The sequence below is a fragment of the Haemaphysalis longicornis genome, unplaced genomic scaffold (genome assembly GCF_048455015.1).
Source record: "Haemaphysalis longicornis isolate Haplotype H1 unplaced genomic scaffold, Haemaphysalis longicornis Haplotype H1 scaffold_3, whole genome shotgun sequence".
In the NCBI taxonomy this organism is placed as follows: domain Eukaryota; kingdom Metazoa; phylum Arthropoda; class Arachnida; order Ixodida; family Ixodidae; genus Haemaphysalis; species Haemaphysalis longicornis.
Genome location: NW_027526335.1, coordinates 98,907,988 through 98,926,093, shown reverse-complemented (window position 1 = coordinate 98,926,093; position 18,106 = coordinate 98,907,988). Strand labels below are relative to the sequence as shown.

The window sequence follows — 18,106 nt, the reverse complement described above, 5'->3', positions numbered from 1 at the left end:
AACGTATAAGTCAGGACACTGGATGCGCGTTACAAAACTAAGCACGTTTACTCTCACAGCACACATAGGATATACACAACAGACCGACACAGAATGTATTGAGGGCAAAGTAAAGCCGAGATCACCGATGCAAGCTCAGGAACTAGGCGACAATAAGAGGGAAGGGGGTGTAGAGTGTACAGTAGGCCAGGTGGGGGGCTCCCCCCAACTGCTAACAAAGGCATGCTAGAAACACACACGACATGGGGGCTAAAAGAGGCGGGTGAACAAGTCCAAGCAGTTCACGTGAGGAAGTAAGACAATAGGGAGGACGATTAGAGGGAGTCCGGAGAATAGTGGAGTGGAGTGGCTTAGCTGCAGTTCAATTGATGGTCTCGCTGGGGGACACGTTGGGTTGCCCGTCGTCTTCGGCGGGACATCGTTGCTCTGCGATGCAATTCAGGTTCACCTGGACTGCACGCAGTCCTCTCCACAAGGGGGCTCCTCGGGGCCCAATTAAGTTCACTGCTTTCGTCACATTGGAGCCCACACCAAAGCCCTCACAACCAGATGCTGCATCCCAACCGTTTGTCCGATCACCCTTGTTTCCCACTGTCTTCTGGTGGCGAACCACCACGCTGTCCCTGCTACACAGTTTTTTCTAGCTGCCTCATCATTCTTCCAGGAATTCAGAGGGTCGGGACTTCCATTGGCCGTGGCGCTCTCTCTCTCTCTCTCTCTCTCTCTCTCTCTCTCTCTCTCTCTCTCTCTCTCTCTCTCTCTCTATATATATATATATATATATATATATATATATATATATATATATATATATATCCCCTCTCCCCTTCCCTCCGCAAAACACATGTCCCATCGACCTGGGGGCCAAATAGGCAGCAAGGAACACTCTCGCTTCGATGGCATGCCCTTGCTCCCCCCAAAATGGCGAGTGGAAAAAAAAAAGCAAAAGAGGGGCCCGAGTTTCGGGACACATTCATGGCCTAATGAAGCCTAATAAACATTTTAGGAAAAGATTTAAGCGTCTACTGTTAGCTTGTGGTGAATGGTGTAGCAGCCCATACTGTTGTTGGGTAAGCCGCATGGACTTCACATTTTTCCTTTGGGTCTTCAGTGTTGTTGTAGCACTGTTGTAACCACTGTAGTAATGTGGTTTTTAAACAGAATACTTCCCTGCCCGGGAATTCAAGCCCTCTTGCTCAGCAAATCATTGTCTGCCCGAAGCATGGAGGCCTTTGCAAAATTATGTTAACAGCGGATTGCAAAGAACGTCTGTGAAATTTAGTGGTAGGCTGCATCCTATTCAGAGTAGACCCTCTTTGCTGCAAAGTGGCTGGCCACTTTTGACTCTTACTGAAGGCCTTAGAGACTTATAATTCAGTAGAGACCTATGGCTGTGTTCTGGGTCTGTCCTTTACTCCACGTGTTTCCTCGACTCGGCCCAGTAGAGGATACGGCAATGCTTTCACATGTGGAAATAGTTTTCAAGGATCTCCTCGACTGGAGGCTGAAGTCGAGGAGGGATTCAGAATACATGATCTAGTGTTTTACCTACAAGCAAACCAGCTGGAGGCATCCCTTGTCTGTCCATTTTTAACCTCACTCCGCGCTGTAGTGGTTGGTTTAGTAAAGTTTGAAGGAACCTCCTTCATGTGTGAAGGGTTCGCGAGCCCGACCCCGCCCTACGAAGTGATGCCGACACAAAAGAAACTGAAATCACTGGTTTATTCCGGGACAGCAAAACAAAAATAACATCAGTAGAAACAGCAGCTCGTAACACATACGGTCACATAAACAACGTGACACTGAAAAAACGCACTGCACCGATTGTGCAGAAAAATAATACGTCGCTTCGCTCTACACTCACGACACCGTTCGAGTCCTTGTACCAAGTCACTCCGTGTGCACCCCCCACATGTGCTGGTTAGTCCGAGCTGGCCAGGGGTTGTCGGTCCGGTTGTCTGCCCCTTGCCGCTCCCATCCTGGTTCCGCTGCCGCCGAGCTGTTCCATCAAACTTTTCCCTACTGCACCCATGAGAGCAGTGGTTATACCAGATGGGGCCATTGTGCGCTTGTTCCGGGCTTGGTACACACCACATGTGTTCCTTGTCCGCTCACTGTTTATCGTACGAACACGCACAGGGCTCATGATGCATAGGGACTGACGGCCGTATCAATGTTCGTCGTGCATTCACTGCGCTGTCGCCACAACGCGCACCATGCGTAGTAGCTGCGTCCCTACAAGTTGAGCCCCTGGAATATTATTGTTATAGCTTAGTTAAAGGGACAGACAGCTCATTTTTGTGGAGGGAATGTCCTCTAGCTCATGTGAGAGCCTGCATTTTATATAGTGTGGTGACCACGAGGAATTTCAAAATAAATTGGCAGAACAATTTTAATTTTGCAGTACAGTCAAATCGAACCTGTGTACATCGAATTATTCTGTATATCGAACTATTTGGGGTCACGGTATATTTGCAGTGAGAATGTATAGGAAAAATTATGCCTATATCAAACGAAAATACCACCGACTGTCGCTATATCGAACGTCTGATGCCGCCAAAGTTGGCTTTTCCTCGCGGCGGAAGAGAAATTCCGCCGGCACACCTCTAAAAGGTGTTTAGCTCACCTGTTCTCTCACTGGCACCAGGTGGCTCTTTCCCCTCGCTCTTTCTATTATGACTGCGTCGCCGCACTGTGTAGGGCGAACCCCCCCCCCCCCCCCCCCCCCTTCGTGCAAAAAATTATCCTGGCCCGCCGGCTTCTTTTTATTCCGTTGCGTTTTCATCCTTTGCACTTTGTGGGCTCCCTTCCAAAGTGTAGCGGTGGCAGCTAGCGCTAGCGTCACTAAATGAGGGCTTATTTGACGGCTCTCGCTAGCAGGAAGCGGCTGAATTTGCTTTTCTCTGTGCAGCTGGCAATCATAAATTGAGTCGAACGCCGTGAGAAGTCGGGCATCCCAGCGGCACACGAGATTCCCAAGAGCACCCTCAGCTGGATCGGCCGGGAGCTTGGATTTACCGCCTCAAAATAGGTTCTGGGCAGTTGTTCCTGAAAAAATTTCCCCTTGTAATTGCTTCAAATTTGCCACTTGTACGTGCCAGTGATGACTGAAAATCCTGAGGAGTGCAACAAAGCCAGCGCCGGTGTTGCCAAAGTGTGAAGCGAGCTGTCGGAATTTCCGGATGCCAATGCAGTATCAATGGTGGCGGGTTTGTGTGTGTGGGTGATGGTGTCATGATTATGGGAGAGTTTGTAAGACTACATTGCCGACATCGTACCGAACACAAGCGAAAGCAGGTGACACAAGAAAAGCAATGACGATCTTTTCCTCACAACCTCCACAGTGATGGGTGCACTCGCACTAGTCCAGCACTTTGCGAATGTAAAAGGTTGCGGCTTCGGCTGCTCCGTCTCTTCAAACAGTGTGCAGAAGAGCACACTGTCTCAGGCAGCGGGGTTGTTCCAGCAGAACAAGATACAGCACTATTTCGTGTGAAAGGGAGACAGTTCCATCAATAAAGTGTTCTTATAAATGGTATGTGCTTTTATGACGTCCAATTCTTTAGCATGCTTATATCGAATTATCCCTTATATTGAACCTATAGGTGTCTTTTTTTTTTTTTTTTTGCGAGTTAGGTATAACCAGGTTTGACTGTATAAACTTTTTGAAGTCTGGAAGGTAGTGCCACATAGTTTCTAAATGTGAATCTACCGTACGCATACTAAAGGCTATATTGGTTTCAATGTGTGATTCGAAAGAGGCACAAAGCATTAGGAAAGGCTGCATTTTATTGTTGTATTAGCTGGGGAGAAGTTTTTAAATACCTCTTTTCATCTCGCGTACAGCTAAAAGTATGTTGCTGCGAGGCTCAGTGTTGTGGTTGCCAGCAGTCGTTTTGGTAGCATGCCTATGGCTGGTAGATACAGTCTGCGCCCGTTACAACGAACCCTCTTGGTGTGGAAAAAAAATGTCAGCTATATTCGAAGTATACAGTATCTAAACCCAGGGGGGGGGGGATATAAGCGTAAAGTGGGAACTTTGACCAGTATTGCGTATACATGCTACATACATGTTGTTCTTCCTACACATTTGCAGCATCTCGGCGCAATGTTCATGGGGAAAAAGAATCGCCCAACACTGTTTTCAAAGCTTAGCACCAGCACTGGGAAAAGGCCTAGCACATGCGGTCGAGTGCATAGAGATGCACTGGAACTGCACGCTAAACTGAGCAAATAAAGCAACAATGTGTTTTATTTTATTTTATTGTAGGGTTTAACGTGCCGACGCAATGCAGGTGATGAGGTGTGCCGTAGTGGAGGGCTCCGGATTAATTTTGACCACCTGGAGGTCTTAATGTGCGCCGACATATTGTACTCATGGGCATTTTTGCTTTTTGCCTCCATCAGAAAAGCGGCTGCCGCAGCCGGGAATCAAAACCGTGATTTCGTGCTCAGCAGCACATCGCCTTAGCCACTGAGCCACCATGGTGGGTAACAGTGTATTACTAACCAGCTATAAAATTCAGTCATGGCCAGCAGAATTAATGAGGCTCTTTTCAAACACTTCGTGACGAGGCAGGTTTACCCAAAACCGCTCAGGAAGCAATTTGGATCGCTGCCTGACGTTTCTCCAAGGCAGCTTCCTTATTTTTAATAATCTTAGTCTAGTCAGTAAAACAGCTGATACAAAATAATCTGATGAAGCACAGCTGTAAAATCACAGCTGTGAATCACAGCTGTGAAACACTGCACGACCAGTGGCAGGGGGAGTGGCACAAAATGGATGGGAGGCATCCCCCTGCTTGAGGCATTTCTGACCTTTTTCATCGAACAGAGCGGGAACGGTGCATGTGTGGGAATAGTAAAGGCTGAACTTCACTGAGCCTGAGTTCTTTATTACATAAAAAACTTTGACGAAGGCACACTCAACCTCTGCGTTCGCCACTTAGCGTATTTGAAAGCGTTGTTCTTCAATCTCACTGGAGTCGAGTTTTTCAGCAGCCTCCTTGTTCTTAATGGTCAAGTGGAGTGTCTGCTTAAACAGGCCAGTATTTGTGATGATTTCGTCCTGTTTATCGCCATGTTTGACAGCGTAAACATATGCTTAGTTTATCCGACAGTGAAATAAGCTACACTGCTGCTGGTTGCACACACAAAAAAAAAAAGGCCGCCGGTACTGGCTTGTCTTGGCTGCTCCTGGGACCTGTTCTACGCCGACAGTGTTGCCAGACTTAGTAGTTTCCTCACAAAAATAAGACAAAAAAAAGACATTGGTTGCCGGCACCGCAAAAGTCGCCTATTAACATTCAGTCAAAACAATTTTCACCCAAAATTTAGTCTATTGTAGCCACTAGTCTGCTATAGCCAAATCCGTTATGAGTGGAGTGGATTCCGCTTAAAATGCCTGGGGACCAAACAAACCTGCAGGAATTGTCTGTTGTAACTGGAAGTCGGTTGTTGCCAGATCCTCTGTAACGAGCGTCGACTACATAAAAATTCTGCTTTTAAACCTTGTAGAGCCCTATCAGGGAAAATGTTTTGGTTTAATGTGTTTTAAGTGATGCCCTTTAATTTGGTGTAGAGAGCATGTACACCTCAAAAATCAGTTGTCTGTCCCTTTAAGTGTGTACTCAAATAAAGTCCTCTCTCTCTCACTCGTGTTTCAGGATAGCCAGCCTGTGCAAGAAGTCGGACGCGCTGTGTGTCCAACTGCTGTTTGAAGCCCTCGGTGTGGAGGGCTACTACGAACACGGCTACCGCCACCCTGACCATGTCGTGGAACCCCCCAAGGGCATCGACTCCTACCCAGTCATCTACTCGTACCCCCCGGTGGGTTCTGACGACAAGACCCACCACGGTGGCTCAGCGGCTGAGGCGTTGTGCTGCTGAGGGTTCAATCCTAGCTGTGGCGGCTGCTTTTCTGATGTAGGCAAAAAGTGAAAACAACAGTGTGTTCGAGATTTCGGTTCATGTTAAAGATCACCCCGCGGGTCGAAATTAATTCGAAGCTTTCCAGTACGGCATCCCTCGTAGCCCAAGTGCAGCGCGATCAATCAATCGAGTTCTGTCGACAGTGGCTGTGAATTGTCTTAGTATATAGAGGGGCTGATTTCAGGCTTAGCCTTGCAAAGCCACGAGGATAGCGAAAATTTAGCTTGTATAATGGGAACCTCTACTAACAAACTGCGGCAGGCAAAAATTATGCTAAGATTTGGGTTTAATGGAAAACACAAATTTTAGGGATCAGTGCTAGTGAAACGTCGATATAGCAAACCTAAATATGATGATATCATCGATAAAATGAAGTTAAATAGAATGAGTAACTTAACGCCCCATTGGAAACCATGCATATTTAATCTCGATATAACGTACTAACTGTTGCTGCAAGTTCAGTGCAACAGATTTTTCGACTTTAAAGGGGCACTGACACCGAAATTTTGCATTTTTTTTTTGTTGCAATAAGTAGCTAATGACCTATTTATCACATGCAGAAACCTCATTTGCTTCAGTGCACCATGGTTGTTTAATTAAAGATGTTTTTAATGCAGCCATTAGCAGTTTCGGTTTCAGCAGGTGCCGCGAAAGGCTGGATTTGGCATAAACAAAGCTGCCGTAGCACTGTCGATTCCCCGTCGACAGCAGTTTCTGCTAATGCCCCTACATGCTGATCTTGTCAGCCACTTAATTAAAAAGCCACCGTGGACGTGATGCAGGCGCCACGAGTGCAGATTGCTGCTGTGGCTAGAGAACGAGCACTCCCCCCTCCCCTTGCCCTTCCACTATCTTTCTCTATTGCCTCTGCCCCGTGCTGGAGTGAGGGTTGCTGCTCCTTTTCCCCATCAATGTCGCGGGCTGCAGCAGTAGCTTAGCTGAATTCTATGCGATTCCGAGGAAATCGATAACACTGAGCATTCATGTGCGCAGTGAAACGTTCACGTGCACAGCGCCTGTGCAACCGTGTGCCGTGTGAGGTTGCATGGTAGCACGCCGCGGCAGCGTCACGGCATTTGTTGCCGCTTGCCAGAATGGAACTTGTGGCGAAAATGAATTTCCACATAAAAGAGAGGGGACGATAGTGTGGATGCTGATGCAGAGATTGTCGTCCACGCTGCTAATGAAAGCGGCGATCCAATATATGCCTCGATGCTAAGGCTATGGTTCTCTTCATTGTGACCAGCTGTGAAAGATTTGGCTTATCCAAATGCTCTGAAACCACGGGTGTTGAGAACTATGTGGCTGTAACAGGGAGTGCACATGAAGAACATGGCAACACAGAGTACAATAAAGAATCTGTTTACTGTGCATGCACTCAGTTATGGCGAGGAAGGCGATCAGGCCGGCCATGAAGAAGCATGGTGCCTGCAAATGGCAGGGTCGTTGCGTTGGTGTCTTTTTGGAGGAGTCGGTGCTTAGTTTCCACCGACTCTTGCGTCATGGTACTCGGGAAGTGACAAACAGCTCCATAGTGCAGGACGCATTTGAGAACTTTGAAGGGGGACCAAGGCAGTGACTGTGATGCCAAGGACAAAACCGCAAGAAACCTTACTCTGCCCACTCCACGAGATTGCACTGTGGGGCCATCTCTGACAATGAAACAGGTGCAGAATAAGGTCAGAGCGTACTTTCAGTAATCATCATCATCATCATCAGCCTATCTATGCCCACTGCAGGGCAAAGGCCTCTCCCATAATTCTCCAATTACGTCGGTCCTGTGCCAACTGTGACCAATTTATCCCCGCGAACTTCTTGATCTCATCTGCCCATCTAACTTTCTGCTGCCCCCTGCAACGCTTCCCTTCTCTAGGGATCCACTCTGTTACCCTTAATGACCAGCGGTTATCTTGCCTTCGCATTACATGCCCTGCCCACGTCCATTTCTTTTTCTTAATCTCTACTAATATGTCCTTAACACATGTTTGCTCCCTGACCCACTCCACTCTCTTCTTGTCCATTAGTGTTACACCTATCATTTTCCTAACCATTGCACGCTGAGTCGTTCTCAATTTAAGTTGAACCCTCTTAGTGAGCCTCCAGGTTTCTGCCCCTTAGGCGAGTACTGGTAAGATGAAGATGAGTACCAGAAATAATGAAGGGCTTTTTGCACAAGTCCTTATAAGTGGCAGGTACATTGGTAATGTTTCTGCATTGTAAGTGCGGAATGTTGATGTAACGAAATTCAAATATAATGGAGCAAATTGCTGTTCTTTATGGCTCTATCAAATCGTGATTGACGAATTTCTTGTGGCACTCTTTGCCCCAGTTGGTCTTGTGCCAATAAAATCTAACCACCGTCATCATCAAAACGTGATTTAACTGCATTAGGTTTCAGAAACGAAGGTACGTGTAAAATTGAGCTCTACTTTGAAATCCAGTTGTTGGAGACGCGTATGTAAGAACCACATGCTACTTAAAACAGCCTCTTGTCACCTTCTTGGTGCTAAAATAATGTGCCCCTCTTTTTCTTAGTTATCTTTCCACTGCTATGAGTGAATAAGACAATCAAAACTTGTAGAAGCATGACAATGACATCAGGTGATTACCGGCGCATTGTAGTGGTTGTCAGGCTCAACAATGCCACGTCTGCCATATTTTGTTTACTGTCTTCATGTTTCATGGTGTTCTTCTGTCAGAGGCGTCAGTCATGGCCACATTTCCAACTATGTTTCCTAAGTAAAATTTTACTACATGTCCTAAAACTGCTTTCTTTTAAAGGCGACAATAATTTCAAGCTCTCGCTGCTGAAACCATTTCGGAGCCTTTTTTTATGTAACTTTTTATGTTGATAGTTGCTGTTCATTGGATTCACAGCTGTAAATGTGTGAATGACTTTGTTGCGACCGTTCTGTAAAATTTGTTTGAACAGAAGGGTACATTTGTCACCATTATATCTACGTCATTTTTCCTAGGTTTAGGCTTCTACTGTACGCAAGATTGCTTTTCAACGGTTTTTTACGTCGTTCTAGTTAACATTTCTGTCTTGCTTAAAATCGTGCACTTTCAAGCGTGTGCTGCTTCGGCACGTGCTTCATTTCTCGCTTCTTTATTTTCTTTTCTTATTATTGGTCTGTGTTTGTATTTAAGGGGCTACCTGAAATGTGTTACTATAGTTCGGTGTCCGTTCACTGATTTTTTTTTCTTCCAAGAATTTATGATTACTTTTTAATTCCACATTTGAGTAATAATATCAACTTTGAAATGATATTTGTCCCAGGAACAAATTTAAATAAACTAGAACTAATCCAGGACAAAAGAATCTTCAGTTTTATGCAACAACCGGTGGCATTTTACCAGAACTGAAGGGTTTGAATTTTTCTACAGAAGTGTGGGAAGCTACTCGCTTCGAGTTTGGGTTAACAAAGTGGCACTTCTTTTTCTTTGGTGCAGACATATCAAGACAAGCAACACAGGCCTAACATCATTATGATCATCACCAAAAAGTGCGACGACCTCAACTCAGAAGGCATTGTCTACTTTTACGATTCGGTGAGTTACGGCAGCTCAGGTCGCCTCGTGTGGTTCTAAAGCTTTGGGAATCCTGCTTAATTAGAGAAATTAACGTCTCATGAAGGTGGAGATTGAGGCAAGGTGCTTTCAGTTCAGCATGCTACGGAAAAAAAGAAAAGAAAATGTAGCTAGAGCAAGAAAGCATTAAGACTGAGTGTTGCCTCTGTATTGAGTGTTTGTTTTTTGAAACGCAGAAGGTGTACGACTTCCAGCCAGGACATTGTGCCTATGCTAAGTTAGCTCCGTCGTACCATTGGTTGCTGCAACTACATTGCTGGCAATATGAAGCTAGATTTTACGCACCAATGAGTGCCTGAATGGTGCCTTGCTGCCTTATCGACCTATGTTCATGTGGCTACCTTTCCCCACACACACAGTGTAAGATTGTGTTCCCTTCACCAGCAACAAATAAATAAAGAAATTAAGAAATATATATAAATAACATGTGAATAGAATTCAGCATACAGTCTACCTTGAACATTGCACAAACTTGGCTATTGTGCCTTGTGGCGCACATTTTGAAGCTTAAAGTATTTCGTCGTGTTGTCATGTTTTGGGGATGTGCATATTTTCCCAAGTTTATGCTTGGTTGGAAAAAAAACGGTCCTTGACATCGCGTGGGCCAATAGCAGGGGTGGGACAGCTGTGCGTATTGCGCAGTTTTGATACAAATCTTTTTTCCTGCACTAAGCTGCTCCAGAAGAATGACAATTGCGAAAATTGTACCCAACTGCTCCTAGACAGTCTGGAAAGCAAGGATTTTGACTCTCATCTTATTTCAGTAGGAAACATGCCAACTTGAAAATTTGATTTTATAGGCAGCCCCAAGGTGACGCTGTTTCTAGCGGTTTGATCGACTGACCAATTAATAAATCGAAAACTGAAAAATGTCCCAAAGGCCGTTTTTTTGAGAAGCCACGTTTTCGGATTGCTTGTTTTATATTCCGTATGTTTCTAAGGTTTCCTCGTCGAAAACCATTGCAAAGCACCATAGAAAGATACTTATGTCAGCTGAGGTGACAAACTGTTTGCACAAGTTGACAAAAGAAACAGCAGTGTTTGGAGTGCTGTATCTCTAGAACAGCTTATGATCAGTACATCCAAAGAGTCGTCACATCCGAGTCAGGACATTCACTAGGTTACATGATCCCCGAGTTAGAAGATCTAACGAGTCAACACATCCACCCGAGTCATTAGATCCAACATGTCAGTATATTCAATGACTTAGTACATCCATCCGAGTCACTACGTCCAGCGCGTCTGTAGATGCAATTAGTCATTCCTTCTGACAAGAAGAACCGCACGTTCTTGTCTTTCTTGGGGCTGGGTGTACATTGTGTGTGTTGGCTTTCTTTTATTTATTGTCCTAATCGTGTGAGCTTGCCTGCTACAGCTAAAGGGGCCATGCAGACAAAACACAAGTTTGGTTCAGTCGAAAGATTGCCTCGTTAGAGTCATACTGACATTTATTGTTATTGCTGTGTATGACAGTGAGCTTGCGAGCCGCGGAAACGGGACAGTTGGCACACCAAAAAGTTGCGGCGCAGGCTGCATGGCCGCGAACTGTTTCATAAGCGAGTAATAATAATGAACGTATCTGAAGTGAAATCTAATGCCGAAGGCGAAATGGCTGAACATGGCAAATTATCATTGTGGTGAATATGCACCTCGGCCATAGAAATGGGAGGGCCGGTGGGGTGTTGCCTTAGCTCTGCACTCATTTGTACAATGCAGTCTTGGATTACAAACTTCAGTGTTCAGTATTTTCAGGGTTCAGATGATGATAAAAACACCTTGCGATTGCAGCATTTCTTTATTTGATATTTTTAGTGACCCTCTACGTCGTGTATGCATACAGCCTACCGATATCAAATTTTAGGAGCTTGTACGAAGGTAGTGCAGTTCACACCTTGTGTTACATTGTTCAAAAACTTTCTCCAAAGGTTCTTTCAATCTTGTTTGTACTTTATACTGATTAAAAAGTGTGCTTGCCCCTCCTTATCCCCCCCCCCCCCAGATGCTGTAAATTTGATTTTTGAAGCTCCCAAGATGACACATTTAAATGTCCTTAACTGCTCCAAATTAAGGTTCTTCTGATCCAAAATCAAGATTTTGCTGCTCCAAAAACTGCTCCCAAGTCTGTTTCAGCTGTCTCACCCCTGCGATGCGATGCGATGAGGCTTTGGGGGGGGGGGGGAGGTAGGAGGAAAAGGCTCGAAACTGTCTGGCGTAGGTTGCCGACACCTTATCAAGCCTACTCACCCCTGCAATAGTCTTATTTCCTATGTACACAATTCATTGCGCACCACTTCACTTTCACTTTATTGCAGCATAGCGTCGCATCACTTCAATTTCACTGTTAGGAAACAAGCTCACAAAGGCCACTTTCTTTGCCCATGCCTTTTTTTGGAAAAAGAAAAGAAACATTTTTGATGAAACCAAAAGAAAGTACTGTAGCACCATTCTCTCGGGGCGTGATGTCAGGAGAAGTGAAAACAAAAGCAGGTTTTAGTGGTTGGCAAGCTAGCAGAGCACTCAAAATTGACAACCTTCTGGTTTTAGGGTCAGGTCATCGCATTTCTTTGCTAATGCTACCATTTCCCTTTATCTGGCTGAGCAGAGAGGTACTATCAGCGTCAAATGAAACGTAAACTAACAAAGTTGGGAAAAGTGGATTTCCAAACATACCAATAGCAAGCCATTATATGAATTCTACGAACAGTATTCTTCATTTTTGCACGTATTGGCTCATATTTTCGTGTTCGTGCTTCATTTGACACCGATAGTACCATAGCGAGAATGTTGTATTGGCCAGATTAGTACGATTCAACAATGGCATTTCTGTTGCATGATCATCATTATTTGACGTTAAAAAATGACATGCAAGTGACATTATCGCTTTTTTGATTTTTCTGCAAAATGTGAGCAATCAGCAAAACCTTATGGACTTAGCAGGTCCAATGTAGTGCCATTTGCAGTTTTGGAGGAGGGGCTTGTGCCCACAATGGGTTGCTTCTATGCAGGACCTTGACTTCATGATTGTGGTACTTAATACTTATAGTGGTAAGAAAGGCAGCAGAAAAAATTGGCTGCAGTCCACACTGTGAAGGTGGTTGGAAAGCAAAACTTTAAACGACACCCACAACAATTGCCCATGTGACATCATTTGAATTCACACACGTTGGTCTACAAAGAGTGAAACCAGAGATTCTGCCTGCCGTTACTAGAACTCGCAGGGGTGGCGTCCCGAACGCAGAAGTGTCGGCCATGGCCGGGCTAGAGCAGCGGACGCCGCCGCTGTAGCCCGTCCGTGAGTCGGGAGTAAGAAAACAGAGAGGAGCGTCTTTCGAAGGGTGAGACAGTGGAACCTAGCCATCCTGATGTGCTAGCTTGGGGCTGCACCACTGCGCAACACAAGCGCAGACACAGAAACAATTCGGTCTGTGAGCATAGCGATTCCCATTTATACCGATTTAAACTAGTTAGTTTGGTAAGTTTGAGAATTGCGAGAAAGCTGAGAGAACTTTTATTATCAATATTTATCAGAACTAGTTGCTACTTTCGCCTGTTGTAATGCCTCTGAAAACACAACCGTATTGGTATTCACCAATTTAGAAAACGGAGTCCCATTCGTGGCAAACAGTGCGCAAAGAGTAACGTTTCTTTAGCAGCCAGATGTCTGTATGTGGTTTGTACATTTTGTTTTCCCGCCCTGCAAATCAATCCTTAACGTATGTTTGCCATACGGCCACTTAATTCCGTCGGGTGTGGGTTACGCTGGAGGTGCTGTCGAACAAGTTAATCAATCTGTGCAAAGGCAGCGTGCAATGGACGCGAAGCCGTGCCAAAACAGGCTCACTAAAACTGTACCGCTGCCGGTGAGCAGGCACTTCCGCGCGGGGAATGCTGGGTAAATTTGAGGCGTCATCTCTAGTGTACTCCGTGAGTGAAACCCTCTCCCCCCCCCCACCGCTGCCGCCTTCGCCGCGTTGGGAGTTTGTTGTCCGCACGCCACGAAAGAACCGTTGGCTGGTAGAGCTAGAAAGCTTTGCTTTAAAATTGACGCCAATGCGTATTTCTTGCTCCCACTGTGCAAAGAACTTCTTGAGTGGAACCTCCGTATGGTGGAAGTGTGGGAACTAGGTGAAGTGAAATGTAGTACTGGCCTTTCAGAGCCAAAGTGTTCATTCTCCTACTGAAGATGTATTGTTAAACTCTTGGGGGAGTACAAAAGTTTTTTGTTCTCTTCAAAGGTGGCTCGAATATTCACTTTTTATTCCTTCCATACTAGATGTGTAAAATATGAGTGATTTGTGAAACATACTATTGTGCAAGGGTAGATAAAGACTAAGATAGAACATGGGACAAGCGCTGACTACCAACTGTTTAATTTGACGTTTTATTTGACGGGTAACACATTTATTCTACAAGTACGCGCAGGCGAGATGGCTAACATTGGTAGCTATGTTTCCTTCCACGCTTGCGCGTACTTGGAGGATAAATGTGCGTTGCTCGTCAAATAAAACAGGTGGTAGTCGGTGCTTGTTCCATGCTTCCTCTAGTCTTCGCCTACCTTCGTTCCGTAATGTGTTCCAGAGCTGAGCTCCGACTTTCCCAACAACATATTCTTCCGCACTACAGTAATTGTATATCATGTATTTTGCTGCGATACTGCTACCTACATACATTTTCAGTCACTGAAATTCTGCTAGTAATTCTTAGTAGAAGGGTAGCCCACGAGTTTAAAGGGGCCCTGAAAGGCATTTTGAGCACACTAAATGAAGTGGCGCAATCGTTAGATTGGGTCGTCAAGGTCATCTGGGCCAAGTATTACTCTTTTACGCGCAGCGGAAAGCTCACACTTTTGTTGCAAAGTTTGTCGCTTTTTTCTCACCCTTTCCTTCGTGTTTTTGGACGCCGCCATCTTCACATGTCTACATCATCGATTCCCAGATGTTCGTCATGAGCTAGACATCCTGCTATTGGGCGGCTTTTTCACGCACTTCCGGCAAAGAGATGAGTCGTCTGCTCAGCGTCGACTTGCCGGCTGATCTGCCAGGGGAGTGTCGGAGTGCTTGAACATTTTATGAAAAACGAAACAAGTGTAAACAAACGCTTAACCGTTCGTATTGAATGCAACACGGCCATAACACGACATGGATATTTTCTTACCGGAGTACGTTCCATAAAGAAAGCGTTGAAGCCCCGTGGCACTTCTTTCGTGCAATCGCAGAGAACGCCCTGAGCCGAATGCCCGGGTTTGACGGATACATTTTTTTCCACTTAAAAACAATCCAGAGATGCGTTTCGAACGAACACAACGTCACAACATGCGTTGCAAGTCTGAACCGCGATTGACAGACGATGGGTTGCCTTCTCCTGCCCGTCGTAAATTCGGCACTCACCTCGCGCGCGGTTTGCGGGGACGATCAGCAAGTCACTTAACTCTGACGCGCAAGCCGAGATGGCTTTTATCCACGCACACTGCATATACCCCATGCGAGGTTGAGTCGTACGTCGCTCGAGAAAGATAATCCAGATCATGGGAAGCACTATCCACCCGCAGAAGCACAACGTCGCATTTTATCGCGAAACAAAGGCGTCCACAACACACACACCATCGCCTCCTGTAATGCCAAACGCATCTCACACTTCCTAATGAGAGTGAGTGGTACGCCTGCAGTGCCCACATGTCGCGAGGTGGGGCCCCGAGCTGAACCGGGATCACGCAACCGTAACTGACTCCTGGGGCGGTTTGTGCCTTATTGCCAAGGCAACCGATGTTTGAGATCGTCAAAGAAAGGCGCTCGCTCCAGTGCTAGAAAGCTCAGAGCCGCACCGGAGCATGTTTTGCCAACGTTGCCGCTCTCCACCACGCGTCGCCCCAAGCTGAACTGGTCATATGATTGAAGCGTTTTGTGCATGGGTTCTGTACCGGTTTAAATTGTCTTTTTCACATGGCACCGGCAGGAATTACCACCACCGCAAAATAAGACCCGGCACCAGCGGGGCCACATCTGATACGGCGCTTTCTGGATAAACAGTGCGCGGTGCATGAAAGGGACCGAGCGCAAATCCTCCCCAGCGGCTGGGAGTTCGCCGCCGATTAAAAGTCATGTGCTGCACTGCAGCAACGCACACCGCGAAAGGGCAAGGCCAGGCCACCGCACACATGCGGCCAGATTTTTCTTTCGCTTATCCATCCTTGAGCGGAGGGCGGAATCCATGGTGTCAACAAAACTTGCCCGTAGCAGACGGCAGTCGGAGGAGCGTAATGCGGAAGTACGTCACCGCTGACTAGCGCAGCATCATGGGAGGGAGTGCTCGCGCGCCGTCAACAGTTGAAAAGAGGAGGAAACGCGGCGCGACGATAATGCGCGGTTTTTGATTTACGATTTCTCAGCTAATACTCATCGCGTTAACAAAATTCTTGCGGGAGGAGATTGCTAATACATTGTCTTATTTGGTTACATGTACATCCATGCATCGGCGGAAGGTATTTCAGGACCCCTTTAAAGCCATTGCAGCCTTAAAGGAACCCTAAATAGGCTTCCGAAGGTCGCCATTTCAACCGCGCGACCACTAGAGTAGCCCTTCATGACAACGTATACCAAATATTACACCTCTGCATAAAGCAGGGGCCGCACGAACATGCAAAAAAGATCTTCCTTTCTTTCCTTGTTTACCTGCCGGTCCTCCTCACAACTCTGCCGCACTTTGAGTTACTGTTTTGGCCGTGGTGCAACCTCTATGATGCACGAAGCACTGAACAGTACAGCGCCGCTATTGGTGGGCCCCTTTAAATGCTGTAGCCAATCAGCTCTCCCGGCTCTAGGAAAACGCGGGCGCATGTTTTGGCGGTTCCGGCGAGTGGCACTCCGGCACCAGCAGCAAGGCATGTCTTAGTAGGGACGAATGTTGATTGTCACCGTCTGTCACACGAGCTTAGCTGAGTATGTAGATATATAGCGTGTCGTTTGTAGGTATAGCGTGTAGATATAGCATGTCGTGAGCCGCTACACGCGCAACCGCGGCAAGCATCTGCCTGCATGGTCGACGAGGAGTCCACTGTGCGGTGTGTGTGTGCGATACAGTATACACCGCAGCATCTAAAACTCGTAACCGTCCGCCAGAGCGGGACTATTGTTGAAAATTAGTTTATAAATGCGTGAAAGGGGGCGATTGTGCAGTGAAAAATTGCCCTGATGATCATCGTCAGTGCTGCTTGTAAAGCGGTGACTGCGGCAATGCTTAGCCTTTTCTGAGCGACCTGCGGCCTCGAGGGGACCTGTTCATTGTGACAGCGCTGCATGCCGGAATGCTGGCGGGCCGCTAGTTGTTGATGGAAGTCTTGAATTACTGTTGTGAGTTAGCATGTTGTGTTAGGGACCCCCCTATCTGGCGTTCGAACACTCATTTCCCCTATTCTAAAAGTGACGTGCCGATGAGAGCACGGCCAGCGCGAGGAGCTTGGCCGCCTGGCAGTCCAAGTGGGCCGACCGCCAGCCGGGCCCGCTCGGCACTATTAGGAAAAACCTGCATGTCGGCTGCTAAAAAAAAAAAAAAAAAAAAGCGTGACGTACTGTCGAGCGAGCTAATGGCTGTGCATATTTCGTACCCGCAAAGGCCTTGCCCTGTTTCTCTGGGTTGTCTTGCACCAGGTCGGTGACGTCATAGCTTTGCTTTAGAGATGTGATGAGAGGTTGAAAGCTCCTGGCCTTATTTCTGGCCCTTTTTAATAAACGCTAAGTCAGCTAACACTCAACGCTTTTAAACCATTTTTGCAGCAGGACGTTACTTAGATAGTACTCCAGCGATTGCACACGTAAAATCGCAAGCTTTGGAACCCTGTTTAGGGCCCCTTTAAAGTGGTGATGAAGCAACTTTCCGCATTTGTTCAGTGAAGTTCTCTTCTTTTCCCTGGCAGAGAATGGAGAAGAGCTACTTCCTGGTCAAGCTGGATCCACGGGTGACAATGGTGGCCATCTATGCGTCACGGAAGTCCGAGCGGGACACCTACATCGTGTCGTTTATGCAGGACATAGCGGCACAGATTAGAGGAAACAAGGTCTTTGGCATGCTGAAGCCTGGGAACAAATGAGCTTGAATAAATACATTCTTGTTTGGTACGTATATGTATAACTCATAGTTTGCCTGCTGCTGTGGCCAGTCTTACTGTACTCTGTTTTTTCTTCTTGAAAGATCGTATTGAGAAATTTTAGAATTTCGAAATTTTAATTCTACATCTTTTAGGCCTGGAGTTGACGCAGCTTGACATAATTTTAAAGATGCCGTCCTGAGATGTTCCTGAACTAAAATTGTTCCTTTTACATGTCTTTTGGCTCTTGTTCGACAACTTAACATTGCACATTGATTACAAATAATTGAAATTGAAGCTGGCACTTTCTTCTTCCAGTGATTCGGTCTTTCATTTTATTGCTACTTGGAGAGTGGGCTTCAAACCAAGCCTCACTGAGGCCATGTAGTGCTGACACTAAGCGTAAGGCATAGAAAATACCGTATTTTTGGAAAGCACGTTTATCAGTGGTGCTGACGACTTCGTTGCATAGCCAGTTGCGCACATAAATTGCTTTTATTGCTG

The 18,106-nt window shown here is 46.2% G+C and overlaps 1 protein-coding gene across 1 annotated transcript in view; it reads left to right on the top strand.

Moving 5' to 3' along the window:
- Positions 1-17,637, top strand: part of LOC144174925 (KICSTOR subunit 2-like) — a 43,664-nt gene extending 26,027 nt beyond the window's left edge. The window contains exons 8-10 of the mRNA XM_077703913.1: positions 5,667-5,829; positions 9,385-9,483; positions 17,432-17,637. Coding sequence (XP_077560039.1) covers positions 5,667-5,829; positions 9,385-9,483; positions 17,432-17,605 — 436 coding nt within the window. The 3' untranslated portion in view covers positions 17,606-17,637. The remainder of the gene's footprint in view (positions 1-5,666; positions 5,830-9,384; positions 9,484-17,431) is intronic.
- The last annotated feature ends 469 nt before the right edge of the window (positions 17,638-18,106 follow it).